Source organism: Macadamia integrifolia, chromosome 8, assembly GCF_013358625.1.
Source record: "Macadamia integrifolia cultivar HAES 741 chromosome 8, SCU_Mint_v3, whole genome shotgun sequence".
NCBI classification, from domain to species: Eukaryota; Viridiplantae; Streptophyta; class Magnoliopsida; order Proteales; family Proteaceae; genus Macadamia; species Macadamia integrifolia.
The window spans coordinates 6,674,755-6,692,935 of NC_056564.1; the positions used below are offsets into that span (position 1 = coordinate 6,674,755).

The 18,181-nt window shown below is 39.6% G+C and overlaps 2 protein-coding genes across 4 annotated transcripts in view; one reads left to right on the plus strand and one right to left on the minus strand.

Annotated features, from left to right (window-relative positions):
- LOC122087407 (malonyl CoA-acyl carrier protein transacylase) overlaps window positions 1-11,901 on the plus strand; it is a 12,335-nt gene extending 434 nt beyond the window's left edge. Inside the window, exons 2-11 of one of the 2 annotated variants that reach the window (XM_042656524.1) lie at window positions 6,889-7,034; window positions 8,298-8,383; window positions 8,934-9,000; window positions 9,180-9,322; window positions 9,927-9,975; window positions 10,079-10,216; window positions 10,303-10,383; window positions 10,955-11,131; window positions 11,230-11,316; window positions 11,522-11,901. In XM_042656524.1, the coding sequence (XP_042512458.1) occupies window positions 6,889-7,034; window positions 8,298-8,383; window positions 8,934-9,000; window positions 9,180-9,322; window positions 9,927-9,975; window positions 10,079-10,216; window positions 10,303-10,383; window positions 10,955-11,131; window positions 11,230-11,316; window positions 11,522-11,584 (1,037 nt within the window). In that variant the 3' untranslated portion in view covers window positions 11,585-11,901. Of the gene's footprint in view, window positions 1-6,528; window positions 7,035-8,297; window positions 8,384-8,933; window positions 9,001-9,179; window positions 9,323-9,926; window positions 9,976-10,078; window positions 10,217-10,302; window positions 10,384-10,954; window positions 11,132-11,229; window positions 11,317-11,521 lie in introns of those variants that run through there. The other variant, XM_042656523.1, reaches the window with a different exon arrangement.
- A 5,528-nt stretch (window positions 11,902-17,429) lies between these two features.
- LOC122087368 (protein GET4) overlaps window positions 17,430-18,181 on the minus strand; it is a 16,264-nt gene continuing 15,512 nt past the window's right edge. For both annotated transcript variants that reach the window (XR_006142738.1, XM_042656467.1), the window contains exon 12: window positions 17,430-17,772. Coding sequence is in view for 1 of the 2 variants with exons in the window: in XM_042656467.1 (XP_042512401.1) it covers window positions 17,749-17,772 (24 nt within the window). In the remaining variant the exon portion in view is untranslated. The remainder of the gene's footprint in view (window positions 17,773-18,181) is intronic.

Genomic DNA, 18,181 nt, shown 5'->3' on the forward strand with positions numbered 1-18,181 from the left:
CCCCCCCCCCCCACTATGTTTGAGTGTAGGGGTCACATTGTATTTTAGGCTTCTTTTTCCCTTTTAAAAAACTTATCATTTATTTATCTATCATCGGACTTTCTTAATGACATTTCTATAACTCTTATTTCCAAAAAATTTATACATCAATTGTGAAAAAATATTTTAACCATTGTCATCATTAAAATTTGTTATTGTCTAGCACGTTTTTGACTTACTATGTCAAAGGCCATGACATTTTTTTACAATAACACGATGGTAAATCATTTTTAAATAATTTAAAAATTATTTATTTTTAATATATAATCTAAAAATTTATTGATATGATGATCAAAAGAAGTTCACCACGTTGGTGACAATATTAAGAACATATTATATGCTTGGAAGAAAAAGAATCCCTCAAAATCCACCATTATTGCTTTATATAGGATATATTTTTTTCCTCTTTGTTATCATTTTTGTCTTTGTCAAATTGGGTTGTCAATAGTGCAAATGTTATCTTTACTCATAAAAATTAGCCAAATGTTATGGGTTCTAGACATGGAATTCGAATTCGATTAGGGCCGGATTGGGTTGGTAACTTGGTATGGACCCAACGGAGTTGGGCCCACGCATGAACTCGATAAAGTTGGGTTAGGCCTGAGTTGAGTTTTGGGAACCTAGAACTGTGCTATAATTATAAGAAACTCAGCCCAACTTGACCCTATCTCAGCCTTCATCGACTTTGACAAATTTGTATTAGAAGTCCTCGTTTATTCTAGTCAAGACTTGTCTAGTGAGAGGGACAAAAGACTTTGATAATTTTGACTCAACAGTCAAGAATGATGAGCTTGATCAAGATCTGGGTTTAAGAACATGGGATCAGGATTCAGATTGATCTTGATTGATTTTGATTTCAGAATTGAATCAGAATGGGTTCAGATCATTCTGAATTGATCCTAAAATTAGTGTTTTATTAATGTTCTAATCTTAATTTCTATACAAGGACCAGAGGAGCCGAATCAAATTAGAATCGAGATTGATGGTAAGTCCTAACCTCGCTCTTCGGATCCAAATCGATCGATCCAATGTTAATGGGTTTTGGGATATATAGCTGAACAGGAGCTAATTAAATATCATCTCTTGGAATTTTTATAGAGAGCTCTTATTTTCTAGTCAAGGGTGTAAGGGTGTAAGTAGGAATTACATTATTTGTAAAATTATCCATGGATTCATGCCATCTGAAATCATCAACTTAAAAACATAGTGATAGGTCAATAATGAGTCTAATATTTGACATAATTATAAGGGTAAAACTTTCCAAAACTAGTTACTTGCATAGTTGCATTGATAAACTTATCAAATATCTGCCATGTGGTAGATTGGAAGTGGCTGAAAACTTGTGGACATATGGTTCATAAATTATATTTATCAAGTGTGGAATATACTTGGCACTTTGGCCGCTCACCTAGTTACACAATGTGAAAGGATGATTTGGATATCTAGAGGACAATCTGGATTTATCTTTCGACAAAATTTAGACACAATTCAAATTATATACATGGATTAACATTTTTTTCCTTCTTTTTTCAGTTGTCTATTTTTCTTCAATAGTTTTCAAAATTTTCATGTTTTGATTGGATTTTTTTTATTCTTTTATTTGCCATTCATCTCCTTTAGGATTGAAAGTTTTACATGTGAGCAAAGGAAAGACTCCCTCGTCTTCCCCCTCCCCCATCTCGTCTTTCCCCGTAATTTATTTTGCTATTACTTGAGTAGTAGCTAAGTTCTTGCTACACAGGCTGGAAGCCAAGGAAATGAAATAGATCACTTTCCCTTTTGGGTTCATAAGTACTCATAGGTTTTAGTATTTTCTAAACTATCAATCAAGATCCATTTCTTTAGTTGCAAGCCCAAATAGCATAGTAGGTAGCACCAAATTTCCTGTGTCTTTCCCACTGCCTCCCCCCTCCCCTCAAATCTTACAAATTATTACAACTTCAATACGAGATGTGACACGCCTCCACATCCTCTACAACCACTATACTGGTGTAGTGAGCATCCGATGGCTAGGAATCCTCTGAGATGTATGCTCAATTGTTCTCAACACCAGATGCTTATTTCACCATTTCAGCAGTTGCAAGAATGTAGACTCAAGTGATATAGGTCTAAATGGAGTCCGGTGAATCTTCACATAAGTGACGTGGCACATCCATTCACGTACGTGAAGATTCACTGCTCTCCCTACATGCTAGATTCCGGGTACTTGGGGCTGTGTTTCTTTAAGCCAACAAATTTTGTTTCCAACAAGAACTCCTCCCTCCTACCGAGGAGGAAAAGAAAAAATTCTATGAAGTCCGAACACATAGATAATTAATACAGTAGATGGCAATATGGGTACAATATTTGTCATGAAAATGATTCTTATACGAATTTGGATATTGATGCCTTCTCCAAAATATCTATTTCTCAATCATAATTTAATATTATAGATAATTATTAACTTTTATCTCGAAGTTCTCAATTTTCATGAGTTAAAATTTCCATGTTTTTATTATTGTGAATCACTATTTCACGTCAACCTTGCCACCATAGCATAGCCATTTGCAACGGCTGAAGCACATAACCGGTTAGTATTTTGTTGGACCATTGTAAAAAATAATAATAATAATAATAATAAAATCAATTAACATTTTTTTTTAATTCAAGAAAAAAATCATAATTAATTTGAAGCTTTCCTAAGGCTGTAATTAATAATCATTAACTATAATAATTAACCAGTTATTAGTGGATACAAATTCAAAAATTTGATGATGGATAGAATTTGCTAGCTAAAAAGGACAGGTATAAAGCTATTGATTTATTAACTCTAGATTCGCTTCTATGTGTTCTCTTAATAGCATTATTTGTAAGATATGAAATCATTTCCTAGAAGGTATTGTAGAAACGCAACCCTAAAACGATGCAGAAGATAATGGAAAAACAAACAAACAATACACACTGATTTTACGAAGTTCGGCAAGGTTGCCTACGTCCCCGGTGATATGAGATCCTGCTTTACTATCAATGGAGAATAGGGTTATAGCGGGACCGCCTTCCTGCCTGTCTAGGTGCTACACCAGTACTCCCTAGATTAAACTGCGACGAAATACAAGACATCATACACCAACAGGTATAACCATATGTATGACAAATTGACCGATCACTTCTCTATGGCTTCAAGACATTTGTCCGTATGAGGCTATTGGTTGTACACATACTTATTATCATCAATAAATTTCCTTAAAAAAAAAGAAAAAAGAATTCATTAAGTAGAAGGTAAAATCATGTGCTTATAAATCTGTGTGGATATATTAATATATGGGGATGAACAACTGGGTGGGCAAAACGAATGCTGGCCATATGATAAAAGACTCTTGTATGATTAACGGTCAAAATTGAACCTCACATTTAGTGGATGATAGATTCATAGCCCATTGGCCCCCTCATAAAACTATTAGGGGTATGGCCCGTAAAACTTGTACCATGTTAAATACTTATAAAATCACCTTATTGCCTCTATCTAGACGAGTAAATGGGTTAAAACTTAAAGCAGATACGTTTTTCAAGCACATGAACCCGCTTGAATCACATCTAGACAAACAGAAGCAGGCGACGAGCAATGACATGATATGTGCGTCGTGATGTAAAAATAAAATATGGTAACGTCTATGCTAGACCCTATAACGGTGGCACACCTCTTCTGATACAGGGAATCCATTGCCATGCCGACTTATAAGTCTACTGAGTCTCCACGTGTTCATGTCAAGTTCATTTTCTGTTGCAAAACATGAAAGGTTAATCAAATCAGTTTGAAAAAGAAAAAAAAGGTTTTGTAATAATAAATCGCAAATCTAGAGCAAAGGCCCATTACTATCAGAACAGAGGCAAAAGCGAACAGCCTTACAACAACTTGCAAGAGAATGATGTCTTCCAATAGATAATATAGTTTTTAAAATTTAAAAATATTTACATTCAAATAAAGAATGGTTGATGAAGTAAAATACAAATCTAAAATCAAATTTAAAAGACCATGAAATAAATACATAAATACTTAGAAAGAGTATATGTTTTCATTTCCCTCATTCTTATCTCCTTTCCAACCAAAGGATCCAAGGTCACAGTACCATCCCAATCTCATTGAAAGATGCTCCATTGGACGGTTGGGCTAGCTGAACGGTTCGCCCAAGACTAAAGCATGGTCAGACTCCAGACCTCCACAGGGGACTTACTTCAGCTCTCGGCCCAAGACGAGCCGAGCCCAAGCCCAATTAAGAAAAAATCAAAACCCAAATCCAGTAAATGCGTCTCACTCAATAACGGCTCAAGGCTGGCAAATGTTTATCGAATCAAGGACACACAGTGCTTGTTTGGTAACTCAACCGGTTCCCACCCCCCCCCCCCCGGGCGGATCCGGCCACATAGTGGGCTTGTTACATTAGCGAAACCACCAACCCGAGCCCTACCTAACGGCCCAATCCAACCTTCAGTTCATTTGGATGTTTTGAATATAAGCCCACCATCCACCATCCACCATCCACCGTCCACCATCCCCGCAAGAGTCATTGATAGGGGTGTTAATTTATGACCAAAACGAGAACCGAACCAGAACCAACCCTTTAGGAACCGAATTTGGCCCACCCATTAACTTATTGGTTTGATTCGGGATCCTAGTTATCAATTCGGCCGCCACCCATTAACTTATTGGTTTGATTCGGGATCCTAGTTATCAATTCGGCCAAATAATTCACGAATTATTCGGCCGAATCGAATTTTTCCGAATTAAATAAAAAATTCTGACCGAATCCGAATTAAAAATAAAATTTCAGTAAAATTCGTGATTTTTTCAAAAGTGAATATAAAACGCGAATAATTTGGATCGAACCGGATTAAACCGAATTATTCGGTCCACTTAAATAGTATTTAAAAAAAAAAAAACAAAACAAAACCCAATAAGCTTTTTTGACCGAATCCTTAAATTAATCAATCGAATTATTCCGAATAATTCTCCACTCGAATAATTCCCGAATCCGAATTTGCTAACTATGTTTGGGATCTAACTACATACAAAAAATGGATTTATGTCTCTGTTTACCTACATACAAAGGTATTTTCTACAAACACGAGCTCCAATATCAAAGGATCCTTTTCACCAAAAAAAATATATATATCAAAGGATCCTAAAGCTAGCAACACATGTTTCCTTCTTCTCTTATCGAAGTAAACATTATAGTATTCCTCTGGAGTTTATGCAAACACACTAATTTTGGACAAGTATTCCTAACTTAAGAAATATCAACAAAAAGTTTCTATAAACCATCTCTATCAAATGACATATTTAACACTTTTTTGGGAGGAAAGAGATAAACATAAGGAGACACAAAGTGTATGGTATTCAATAAGGCAAGAACTCAATCCAACAAGAGATGGGAGAAAGAACATCAGAGTTGCGTTTTCAAAATTTTTGTTGGAATGAGACAAGAGATCATTGACTAGTCGTGTGGTTTTTGTACCAATGTAGGCAGTGTAGCCAATGAGAGCCTACACATGGGTATCAATGTGGATAAATTTTTTTTATTTCATAAGGAATGGTGCGCTCATATGTCTAGCACTCTGGCTCAAGGGCAAGCTACTAGGCAATTTTCTCTTATTCTTTCTTTTGGGGAATGTATTTCCTGTTTGAAAACACATCCTTGCACCTAGACATAGAAGGTGCAAAATGACCGCCACACATCCCCCAATTGATGGCTCGAGAGTGCAGTATCACTAGCGCAGGGACTACAAGCGCGGGACTACACTCTTGGACAGAAAAACATTTATTTGGTTCCATTTGGGTGGTACCAGGGGTGTCAATCGATCGGGCCGGTCAGGTTTCGATCGGGTTTAATCGGGCTTGAAGACTTTCAAAGGCTACACCGTGTCCGCCCATTTAACTAATCGGACTTAGTTATTGAGGGCATGGTACACTTTATATTCGGTCGGTCGGCCTCGGGCTATAATCGGACTACTTTAATCGGGCTTTAGTCGGGCCTTAATCGGACTACGGATATGTTTAATGTTAAACAGGTTTTAACTGGTTTTTAAACGGGCCCTCTTTAAAATGTGCACTTATATGCCGGCCCACTCATGCAAGCTCAAAAAAATGAAAATAAATCAATAAATGATACCAAATATAACCATTATTTAAAATGTGAACATATCTTTACTTTTTATTTTTTATTCTTTAATTTGGGGGGGTAAATAGGTATTCTACAATCATTAAAGGGTCGGGCCAAATCGGTGCATAATAGGCCGATCTCGGTCGGGCGTTATTCGGTTGGTCTCGGTCAGGCGCCCGACGGTCCAAGTAGCAAAACCGAGACCTATCATTTATAAACGGGCCGAGCTCAAGCCCGATACATTTAATAAACGGTCCGAGCCAGGCCGATCAATAAACGATCTGTCCCGATCGATTTAGTCGGGTGGGGCCACGAATTGACACCCCTGGGTGGTACAGTTGAATTCAACCCTAGTGGCCGTTAGTTTTATTGGTTTTCCATTTCTCAACGTAATCTTCTCCGGCACTAGTGGAGAACGAGGCCCTCCTGCTCTATTAATTTAGCTTCGTGAACTCCGCCACCTGAAAGCTGAAGCTACTAATCAACTAATCGAAGTATAAACGTAAATGCATGCGCTCTCACTTCATCCTCAACTTGCTAACCTACCCATCTTCGTATTCGCTTCATCTGATTCTGAGTCTCACACCCTCTTCTTCCATCCCCAAAATGTCTTCCATTACTCTCCCGCCGGTTCTTCCTGTTCGGAGGATATCCTTCAATGCTTCGGAGTCCTTGAAAAGCTGCAATTCGTCAACCTTTATGGGTTCTAGACATGGAATTCGAATTCGAGGCTTCAGTTCTGAAAACCTGGACAAATCTAGGTTTTGCATGAGCGTTTCAGTTGGATCCCGCACGGTTGTTGATGACGCCTTGTTTTTCGATTATAAGCCTTCTTGTGCTTTTCTATTTCCTGGTCAGGTAATCATGATCTGATTTTCTTGATCCTTTGATTATGTTGTTAGATTTTGAAGATCTGACATAAAAATTTATGGTATTTCAATTCAAAGCGTTTCTCATGTGAAGTTTATGGATCTAAGGTTGCTTGATTGGGTTGCTATGAACCCTTATGGCTCAATTTCTGTTTTCTTTGTTTACTGTTTTATTTGGGGATTTTACTTTGAGCTGAAAATTTTGAGCTTGTTTAAACAAGGATACTGAATTGTTCCCCTTTGCTACACAAACACAATGACCCACAATCGCTCTTGGTCGTCCATCTCATTTCTCATATTGGCTCTCTTTTCCAGGAGCTTGCTATGACACTTACCGTTGGTTTTCCAGCTCTTCTTTTGTACATTAAGTTCCGCAACATTGAATCAAACTAAACCCACCCCGAGGTTATGAATTCTAATAATCTTTAAGTATTTAGTCATTCTGTTGATTCCACTTGTATTTTTCCATCCCATAGGATCAAGTTCAGAAGAATGTGCTAACTTGAAAAAAGTACCTAATGTCTTTGGAGTGCACTATTAAGTCCTCAAGATCTTCACATCCTCCAGAAAATGTATTTAGACCATTTACCCACTTCAAACATTTTTCAAGGGGTTTTTTTTTTTTCAATGCTTCATTAGCTAAGAAGAATATGCATCTAAAACAACGAAGATGCCTCTATTAACTAGTTTGTAATAAAAACAAAATTTCTTCTTCTTTACTTCTGTGTGTGGATTCATGGCAAATCTGTTTTTGTAGATGAAGCATGCAAGGTTGCTTTCTTAGTTACTGTTGCATCTTCTTTTTATTTTATTTTTTTATTATTATCAGCTCTTCCTACTTGTGCTTGGATTCTCCATGGATTTCTATTATTCTGCTAGACACTGTTTCACACAGTCACTCAGCTACCCTAGAATCTTCCTGGAGTGCATAGTGGGCTTATCTAGCTTCTTGATTGACATTTTAAAATTTTTATTATTTGAGCCCTTTCTTTTATAAAGATGTGGTGGAATTGGAGTCTATTGAGGCCAAAAGCATATTTTGTCAACAAATTTTTGTGGTTTTCAAAAACATTAAATTAATTGTTTCACTGAAACTTGAAAGAATTTGTGATTCTAAAAACTACTCTCCTAACTATGGAACATTCAAATTATCTCATCATACTCACCTAAACAGCCCTGGAGCATAATTTTTGCTGATATTGGTTGTAATTTCCTGTGAGTGTTCTATTATTTTTGCTCTCTCATGTTTCAGGGTGCACAAGCTGTAGGAATGGGTGTGGAGGCTCAAAATGTGCCAGCTGCTGCCAACTTATACAAGAAAGCTAATGACATACTTGGGTAAAGTGTAGGCTAAAATGTATAATATATTATTTGGATGCTTCTCCAAGGAATTGATATGGTTCTGGCTAACCCAAACCCAACTTTCTTGACCTGACCTATAGACATGGTGAGAGTAAGAGAGTTTTGTGGCCAAGGCAGTAGATCATTTGAATAACGTGGAAAAATTCAGAGAGAAACCTAAAAGTCATAGAGGAACGGATAAGCTAAAAACAACCGAGACCCACCACTTGGCTACAAGTGGAAAACCAAAACTGGATTAGGCCTCACAAAAACCAGCCCCATTAGGGGCAAGCAGTATTAAGAGACATGTTTAATCCGCCCCAATTCCTTTCCCAGCTCCTTCTATAGCTATCTGTTTTCTGCAACATTCTGAAACTCAGCCTTTCTACCAACCTATAAATGAGACAATGTTGCAGATCTCAGAACTTAGATCCTTGGAGTCAAATCAAATATTCAACTATACCATCTGTTTCTTTCCGGCATTGATAGTTATCTATTTGTGTAAATTACTTTTCGATTGTCATACGGATGCTTTCGTTGAATGCAGTTTTGATCTTCTGGATGTTTGTACAAATGGACCAAAAGAAAAGCTGAATTCAACTGTTATAAGCCAGGTCTGATTCTTCTGTCTTCATAGCCATAGGCTATTATTGTTAGTGTTGAAAAAATGGATATTACTGTAGTATTATATTCGTGGATATAGAGCGAAAAATAGTGGCTCTCCACCCCTTGGTTTGATAGTAAGAAAATTTCAGTTGGCACATTCTTACATTTCATTCCGTCTTTTTTGCAGCCAGCTATCTATGTCACAAGCCTAGCTGCAGTTGAGATAATACGTGCTCGTGAGGGAGGTCAGCAGATAATTGATTCTGTAGATGTCACTTGTGGTCTAAGCTTGGGAGAATACACGGCTCTTGCCTTCGCTGGAGCTTTCGGGTGAGCCACTGATGGATTCAAACCAATATCATTGTAGATTTTAGGAATCCATACAACAGGATCATAGAAGTGCACAACCAGCAGAACAAAGTCTGTGATATCTCCCAAACCAAATCTGATCAGCCTCAAATTACTAGCAGTTCTGGGGTTCCCTAGGGCTTTAAACTCCATAGGGTTTGACTCCAATCCAAGAGTTGTATCGGGAAATATATTAGTGTTACAAAAATAGTAACTACAGTTTCATATTTAAAACCAGACTGTGTCTTCATATCAAAACTGTAGATCATCATCAAATTAACTACTTATCCTCTACTCATTAGATGGAACATCATACATAAAACCTTCTACTTGACAATTTTTTGAATAAATAGCCTCATAAAATAGGTGAGGTGGCCTTGTCATTTCAGCCATCCAGATATGCATCAGTGTTCGATGGCTAAGACATGGAGCATCATAATTGCCCCTAAGTGCCACAAACATTGTCTTTTAGGTTATCTGAATGGAAGAATATACTTTGTATTATATAGTACATTGCTTAATGTTGGTTTCTATTTTACTATTCTTTCAATATTGTTGTTTTGTAACCATCGGAATCTCTCTGTAGCTTTGAGGATGGACTGAAGCTGGTCAAACTACGAGGAGAGGCCATGCAGGTTTGCATTTAGAAATATCTGGCTGGGTAAATATTTTACTTTTGCATCCTAACATGTCCAGGGAGCTTCTTACTGAATATATATTTTAAGTGGCTTTGATCAGGAAGCAGCTGATGCTGCTCAAAGCGCTATGGTCAGTGTCATAGGACTGGATTCAGAAAAGGTCCAACTCTTATGTGATGCAGCCAACGAAGAAGTGGATGAGGAAAATAAAGTTCTGATTGCAAATTTCCTATGTCCTGTAAGAATATTTATAAATCTGTTCACTACTAGTGTAGGCATTTAAATTTATTGAAATTTTGGTGTGACTACATTTCATGATTCTAGGGCAACTATGCCGTCTCTGGAGGTGTCAAAGGAGTGGAAGCACTAGAAGCCAAGGCGAAGTCATTCAAGGCTCGAATGACTGTAAGTTTTTTAATGTTTGTTTACTACTTCCTCTATGTTGGCAATCTTGCAGAAAAGCTTCAGATAGATTTCCACTGGCTGATCCAGAATGGTAGGCTGTGCTGGGCATATGGCCTGTCGAGCTTTTGTATGGTTGCAACTCAAAATCTAATAAATGTTATTTAGATAAACTATGCTACTATTTAACTAGATGAATTTACCTGTATTTCTTTTATATGATGGTTTTCTGTGCAAGGCAAATTAATAGTCCGCTGTAACCACAACATCTGAAGTTTCACCAACTTTAGGCCTGATTTCTCCCAAGCTTGGCCGGAGCTTATCAAAGTGTGATACCTAGGACTGGCTGGGCTTTGTGTCTGAAATTTAGTCTCATCTTCAGCCTGAATACCCTCCTGACTCATTTTCGGACTCAAAAATTGACTTGGTCTCTTCATTCAAAGCCCTAGTTTCAAGGTGTCAATGGTTTTATATATGTGGAACAGTTTTCAGAGGCATCCTAACTCATGCATTGCGAAGTATGGCAGACTTCCTACTCAATATTCTAATTGCATCCCTTCTATTATTTTTTTAGGTAAGGCTTGCTGTTGCTGGTGCTTTTCACACTAGTTTCATGGAACCAGCTGTTTCAAGATTGGAAGCTGCACTGGCAGCTACAGAGGTCAAAATCCCCAGAATACCGGTTATATCAAATGTTGATGCTCAGCCACATGCAGATCCCGATACAATTAAGAAGATATTGGCACGTCAGGTATGCTTATTCAATACATTTTAGTGCCTTTCTATTTTCAGTTTCTCATTATTACTGGAAAAAACAATTAGTTGGATTTTTTTTACTTGAAATGGTAGGTTACTTCTCCAGTTCAGTGGGAGACCACAGTGAAGAATCTCCTAGCTAAGGGGCTCAAGAAGAGCTATGAGTTAGGACCTGGAAAGGTAACCTCACTGCATGCTACAATGAACTGTTCACCTAATTTTAATTTCCAGACAATGTTGCACCAGCTGTATCTTCCATCAAGGCATTTTATTCCATGCTCTCTGTTTAGCTGACCCCATTAAGTTGGGATAAGGCTAAGTTTGTTCTTGTTGTATTTCATGCTCTCGGTCTTTTTTAACTCATAATTAGTTTATCGTCTATCAGGTTATAGCTGGCATCATCAAAAGGATAGATAAAAGTGCAGCCATAGAGAATATTGGTGCTTAAAAACAAAGAGTGTTCCTCCAGTGAGGACTGTAGTCCCGTCAATCCGTCTCCATGAATTGGTCTGAGGGCATCTGATGTTTGAAACGATGACTTATTTGTTTGGAGTTGAACTAGCAATGCCATACCAAGAGAAAGTGGGTAGAAAAGGAAATAGAATTTTTGGAAGGTGGGTGTCGTTGTACTTCGCGACCCAGTCTGAGTTTGTGTTAGCCGTGCTTGGATACTTAGAATATGTTAAAACTTAAAAGGTGTATTTTGTCTTTGGTGATCTAAGAAGTTGTAATCTTTCTTATAATAATTTCTTGTTTTATTCTCAAGACTTTATTACGTCTTGATATCATTTCTAAACTTATTACCTGATTTTTATATGTTTTAAAAAAAAAAGAAAAAACTAGTAACCGATCCATCAGGTCAGACGTTGAGCTCAACCTCCCACCTTTCCCCCTTTTTTATTTTAAGTATTGATATTTGGTTGCACGAGTTATTGGTTTTTCTACACCAAGCCAACGGGCATATGGGAGGAAGTGCCACACGATTCGTAGACAAGGGATCAACATGATCAAAGGATAAGATTGAGAAGGCATGTACTTTTGGCAATGTGTTATGTGTACACTTTTTCCCTTGCTTGTGTTTGGTCCCTAAGAAAGGTAGCTTCATCTGCTTTGTTACGTCGTTCATGATCAGTCACAAAGTGTTTGATTACAAAATTGGATAATTTTTTGCACGTGAAAATTCTCTGCAGTGAATGCAGCGGTGCAGTGAGCATCATATGGTCGAGAAGACTTTAAGATGCGTATCTGTATACTCTTGACCATCCGATCTTTGCACAATCATTGCAAAGAATAATCACTCATTTTTAGCTTTTGGCAGTGTTTTGCTTTCGATAGTACACATTTAAGACCAAGCGCTTAGCCTTGTAGCCCCATTTAGTTAGAAATTAAATAAAATTAAAACAAGGGTTGTGTGCATAGTGCACGACCTAGCTCAAAGCCATGGATGGGGACGAGGGTCTACAGTACCGCCCCCTCCCCCCTCTTCTCTTCTCATTCTAGTAAATGCCACCCACTGTACTACATGCAGTGTAATGGTCCATTAAAAACCCTACCAACCTCCACCCCCCGCCCCCTCTTCCTCTTCCTCTTCCTCTTCCTCTTGCTCATTCGGTTCTGATCAGTTGATTCCTGCCAAGTGCCAACTCGCCTTGATTGACAGCTGGTGTCCTTACGATCGTTGATCCTTCATCCTTACACCTTTTTTCCTACTTTCTTGACTTTAATGCCCTTGTTTTACCCTCACTTTCCTTTCCATCCTTACCCCCTTTTTCTTACTTTATTAACTTTAATGGCCTTGTTGTACCCTCACTTCCCTTTCCATCCTCACCCCTTTTTCTTATTTTATTAACTTTAATGCCCTTATTTCAGGATCGAAATCCTCTACGAGACTACGACCTTACTTCTTGGCGGGAGGTGCGTCAGATGATAACATGTGGCATCAGACACGTGTATGATAAATTGAAGGTTTGTCCGTTTGAAATCTGACTTCTGAAATGAACCGATTCATTTCATTTCATCGATCAAAACCCCCCAAAACCAAAACCTATGGTTCGATCTCTGCTTCGATCCCTTCTTCTTCTTCTTCTCTTCTTCTCTTCCAGGGAGAACCAGAGCTTCTGGTGATCAGCATTTGAAGCATTCGATCCAGCTTCTCAGGCTGGCGCCGGCAGCTCCACTCCTCAATGTCGATCTCTTGCTACCAGTAAGGCCCCATTACTGCTTTCCTCCATGATTTGCAAATCGTCGGAATCAAAGTTAATTCAGCCTTCAGAGAGAGATTGCTGAAGATTAATCCAAGCACATCTGGTATTAGCTCGTCCCAGTGCCAGATCGTGCTTCCATCCATCTATATGCTATATCTGAAGAGAAGAAAGAGAAGAAGAAGAGGATCGAACCATAGGTTTTGGTTTGGGGGGGTTTGGTCGATGAAATGAAATGAACCAATTTAGAAACCAAATTTCAAACCGACAAACCTTCAATCTACCATACAAGTGTCTGATGCCACGTGTAGTCATCAGACGCACCCTCCGCCATCGTCCGCCAAGAAGTAAGGTCGTGGAAGATTTCGATCCCTTATTTTACCCTCACTTCCCTTTCCATACTTACCCCCTTTTTCTTACTTTCTTGACTTTAATGCCCTGTCATCCTTTGCCTTTTCATCTCCTCTCTCTTGAGCTCAGATACTACCGTCCTCTTCCCAAGCCCTCTACCCCGTTCGTCCTATCCCTCTTCTCATACCCCCTCCAACACCGTGACTGCTTGGATCCTCAGTTGTCATCTCCCCTTCCCCTGTATGGCTAGCAACCCCACCCACCTTCCAAACCATGCTAACCCTCCCTCAAAATCCGTCTGGGGAGCGCCATCCATTGATGTTTTGAAATACCTCTCCTCTAAACCCTGCTTCCCTTCCACTACTTTTTTTGGCCTTGTCGTCGACTTCCCCAAACCTTCTAAAGAGAGATTGCGGGATTTATTGGTTTCCATTTGGGTTCCCAGAGGTGCTGTTTTTGTGTGCTGCACTGAATCGGGTCCGTTCTTTGTGGATTTCATTTCGGAGAAGGCTCGAAACATTGTCTTCTCTTTCTCTCCATCGTGGTGTGACAATCATCTTCTGCAACTGAGTCTTCACCCTTTTGGCTCTGAAGTTTCCAAAAGAGAGTTGAAAGTCATCCCTATATGGATGCATGTTTCTAACATTCCAAATGTCGCCTTCACCTTACATTATCTTCAGACAGCGGTGTCTTGCCTTGGAAAAATCCTTGATGTTAATCTCAACCCCTCTGAACTTGGGTTGGCCCCTGGTACTGCTCGGATTAAGGTCTCCCTGAAAAAAAATCTTCCTGTTTGTCTTACCTCCAGAATCAACCTCCCTGGTGGTGGTTCTACTGATGTTAAATTCCAGTTCGAGCTGGAAACCATTTGCTTCTTCTGCGGCCGTATTACTCACAGGATTGATAGCTGTCCCTGGATCTGTAACAGGTCTCCTGGACAAGATAACTCTTGGAATTTCCAATAGGCCATTACCAAACCACTGCTCGTCAAATTCTGTCAAGCTCATAGTCATGTACTTGGTGCGCAAACTGTGCATAACCCTATCTCTCCCCCTTCCCGTCCATCGGCGAGTGGCACTATGTCGCAAACGTCTGTGGTTCCATCGGCCAGAACGTCGGTGGTTCCATCGACGAGTGGCATTCTGTGGCATTCAACGTCGGTACCAATCCCTGAAGATGTCCCTTTGCGTGAAGACCCAAACCCTCGTTCCTTTCCCAGCAGCCTCAATACCTCTTCCCTACCCCATACAAGTTTACCGACCATCGCCACCCGTTGATCCACTAAACGGCACCGTCGTCCAACTCCATATGCTCCCACCACATCTGTTACTTCTCACATCTCGATCCCTAGGGTTCCTTCTGTCATGATCGGCCGAGCCGAGAATGTTACAATTCAGTATTTCTTAAACTCCCCCTCCACACCTGTTACTTTTCCCATCTCGATCCCTAGGTTTCCTTGTGTCATGATCGGCCGAGCCGAGAATGTTACGATTCAGTATATCTTCAACTCTCGGAAACCCTCTACCTCCAACATTCTCCCCACTCCCAGGAGCCTGCCCCTTCCCACCTCCACCTCCATCCCTTCCTCTTCCCATTCGGAGGATACTCTGATGCCTAGACCCAAGAAGCGAACCCGCCTTGATGCTTCGGAGGATCCCTCTCGCAACACCACTGCTGATCACGATGACCACCTAGAAGGAGCCGGTCTTCGTGGATTTGCACCCACAGGGGTCTCGGAACGAGGGAGGGATGCAGGGATAATAGCCACACAGAAACGAGTGTACTTGCTCATCACCATGGTCATAATGGTGGCGATTCTTTTGGAAACTTAAAATCCACTTCAAATTCAAGATCTTCACAGATGAACGTTGTTATTCCTACACCTTTCATTTACAAGTCTTCCATTTTTTGAAAACAGTTTTAGTTACTGATAAATCTAATAGTATCTCTGGTTGGGCTACTGCTTTATTCTCACTAGCAATTTGCTTACTTCTTCATGCTAACTACTTGATGACAGGAAAGCTCATGAGGAAGGGTGGGGAATCAATGAGATAAGGAGCGATGAGGAAGATCTTGGACTTTTGTTGACAGAAAACAGAACAAACTTTTGGCCATGGATTTCTGTCCCTCTCGTTTAGGAATGGAGCCTCTTTTTGTTTAAACCTATTCTATGTATAAAGGTTAACAACAATCTAGTCCTTCTGTCCTTCTGGTTAAGCACATTGCCTCAGGCAATCACTAGGGAATCTCGGTTTAAGAATATGTATGATCTGTACAAAACTTTGAATGCTATGTGGTTTGGTTTTTCTTTCTTTAAAAAACTTGCATAGCATTGAGAGCATCGCTATTATATCAAAAGAAATGCTAGCATTCTAAAGGGGAAAACATCGTCTATGGAGAGCATCGTTGGCGGAGATTGGCATTGGGCTCTCGACAAGTGGCTCAGTGCGATTCCAACGGCTACGGGCTTTTCCCCTCATTGGGTCTTCCTTTTCTGTATGTTGGATCAAGACCCAAGTCTCCCTTCCCTTTCAAAACCCCTCTCTTCTAATGCTTTGGCTCTGCAACGCAGTGAGTGAAACTCTATCCGCTCGATCTTTCTTCTTCCTCTTCTTTCTTCCTGCTGTCTCATCGATCCTGTCTTCAAGCCTCTTCCTCATTTATCCCTCCCGGTTCGTCTCCCATCGTTTTTTGTTTATCAGAAAAACCATTCCCCAGATGTGCGTGTGTGAGAGAAGAAATTGAAGAACAAGGTAGGGAAGAGAATATTCTACTAATAAAAAGGGGACAGATGTTTATGAAATTAGATAAACTACAGGATAATAAAACTAGAATGGAAGCTAAAGTACTTCTGAACTGAACCCTCATAATCTTCTACCCAAAAAAAAGAAAAACCCTCATAATCTATTTCAATTTCACTAAAACAGAAGGATTTTGTTATGAGCAAATCAATAGAAATTTTAGTTTGTTGCACCACTAGAAGTGTCTCACTCCAAGTCCTCCAAAAACCCTGACCAGTTCAGCCAATATGACCTCTGGATTGGCAGAGTGGGGGATTCCAACAATGGCAGCCAACACCTTATGTTCTGGATTGTGGCGGAGGTGGGTACTAAAAGTGGTGAAGGAACAGACCGAATGATCAAAGGCCACATAGCCACTGTCTCCCATCAGCGGCGGGCTGATGGGAGAAAAAAGAGGGAGGAAGAAAGATCGAACGGTGGTTTGAAAGGGGAGAGAGACTTAGGTCTTGAGTCTCTTGACCCAAAATCCAGGAAATGGAGACCCAATGAGGGAAACACTCGTGGCCATTGGATTGCACTGAGCCACATGTCAAGAGCCAAAGGGCTCTCCGCCTGTCTCCACAGACGATGTTTTCCCCACTCTAAAGGGTTACCAAAGCTCATCCCTCTGACGAGTATAATAGAGATGGAAAGGCTGTCCAGACTAGCTAGTTGAGATGCTCAAATTTAGAAACATTTCAAACTAGATCTTGTTCTCAACTGAAACAGATCTCTTATGCCAATGAATATGTCGGAACAACCAACCCAAAAAGATGAAATGAAAGAGTTAACAGTTAACAGATCCAAGGTTTGCTCATCAAGGCATCAAGTCAACACACCAAGATTGGGGACGGGGTAGAGGTAGAAAGCCGGTCCATTTTAGTACAGAAGCTATTATCTACCACATGGAAGGAAGTTAGCTTTCAAACTAATTGAAGCCCTTCTCTAATAGTGGGAAAAATTTCACTCCAATCCAAAATCATTTTTGGAGAAAGGATGCTAGAGTTTACAAAGTTCTTTTGATTCGTCATCAGTGCTATAACAGACCCAAAGCTCACGATCAAGTAACAGACATCGATTATTAGTACAGGCTCAGGCCAAGATTTTTGCACAGTACAAAAAACCTCTAGTTTTGCTCCACCACAGGCCCTGATTTACCATAATACAATTTAAATACCTCTGAAGTGCCAAACAGCTCACTGAGTTCAGCGTGGCAATGTGCAAATGCATGATTAAATGTGAAAGAGAAAGGAAAAGATGCCAAAAATCCGATGCGATCTTCAAATTCCTTCGCTACCCATCATCTGCACGAGTTTTAAATTAAAGTCTTTGGTGTCAGAAGACTCAAAACCTGGAAAATGAAAAGTTCCCCATTGCAGCATACAAAGGATTAAATTCTTTGGTTTCAGACTTGGTACAACCCAAAGTCATCGTTCCCTTTGGTTTGCGCAACAAAATAATTATTCCGAGAGTCTCCAGGAAGATCAAAAAATCCGGGATTGTATCAAGAATTATGTACAAAAAAATAAGAGAATAGTCGAGGGAATTGCACGTATAGAGATTCAAAAAAGAATCAATCTAATCCAGGTCATAATCCATATGGGATTCCCAAAGTTGTTAATAGCGGAGGAAGATCAGAATTAGAGATTGATAGAAAAGCAAGGATATGGGCTCATGTGAGTAGGAAACAAAAAATATCTATTCTAGTTCCAT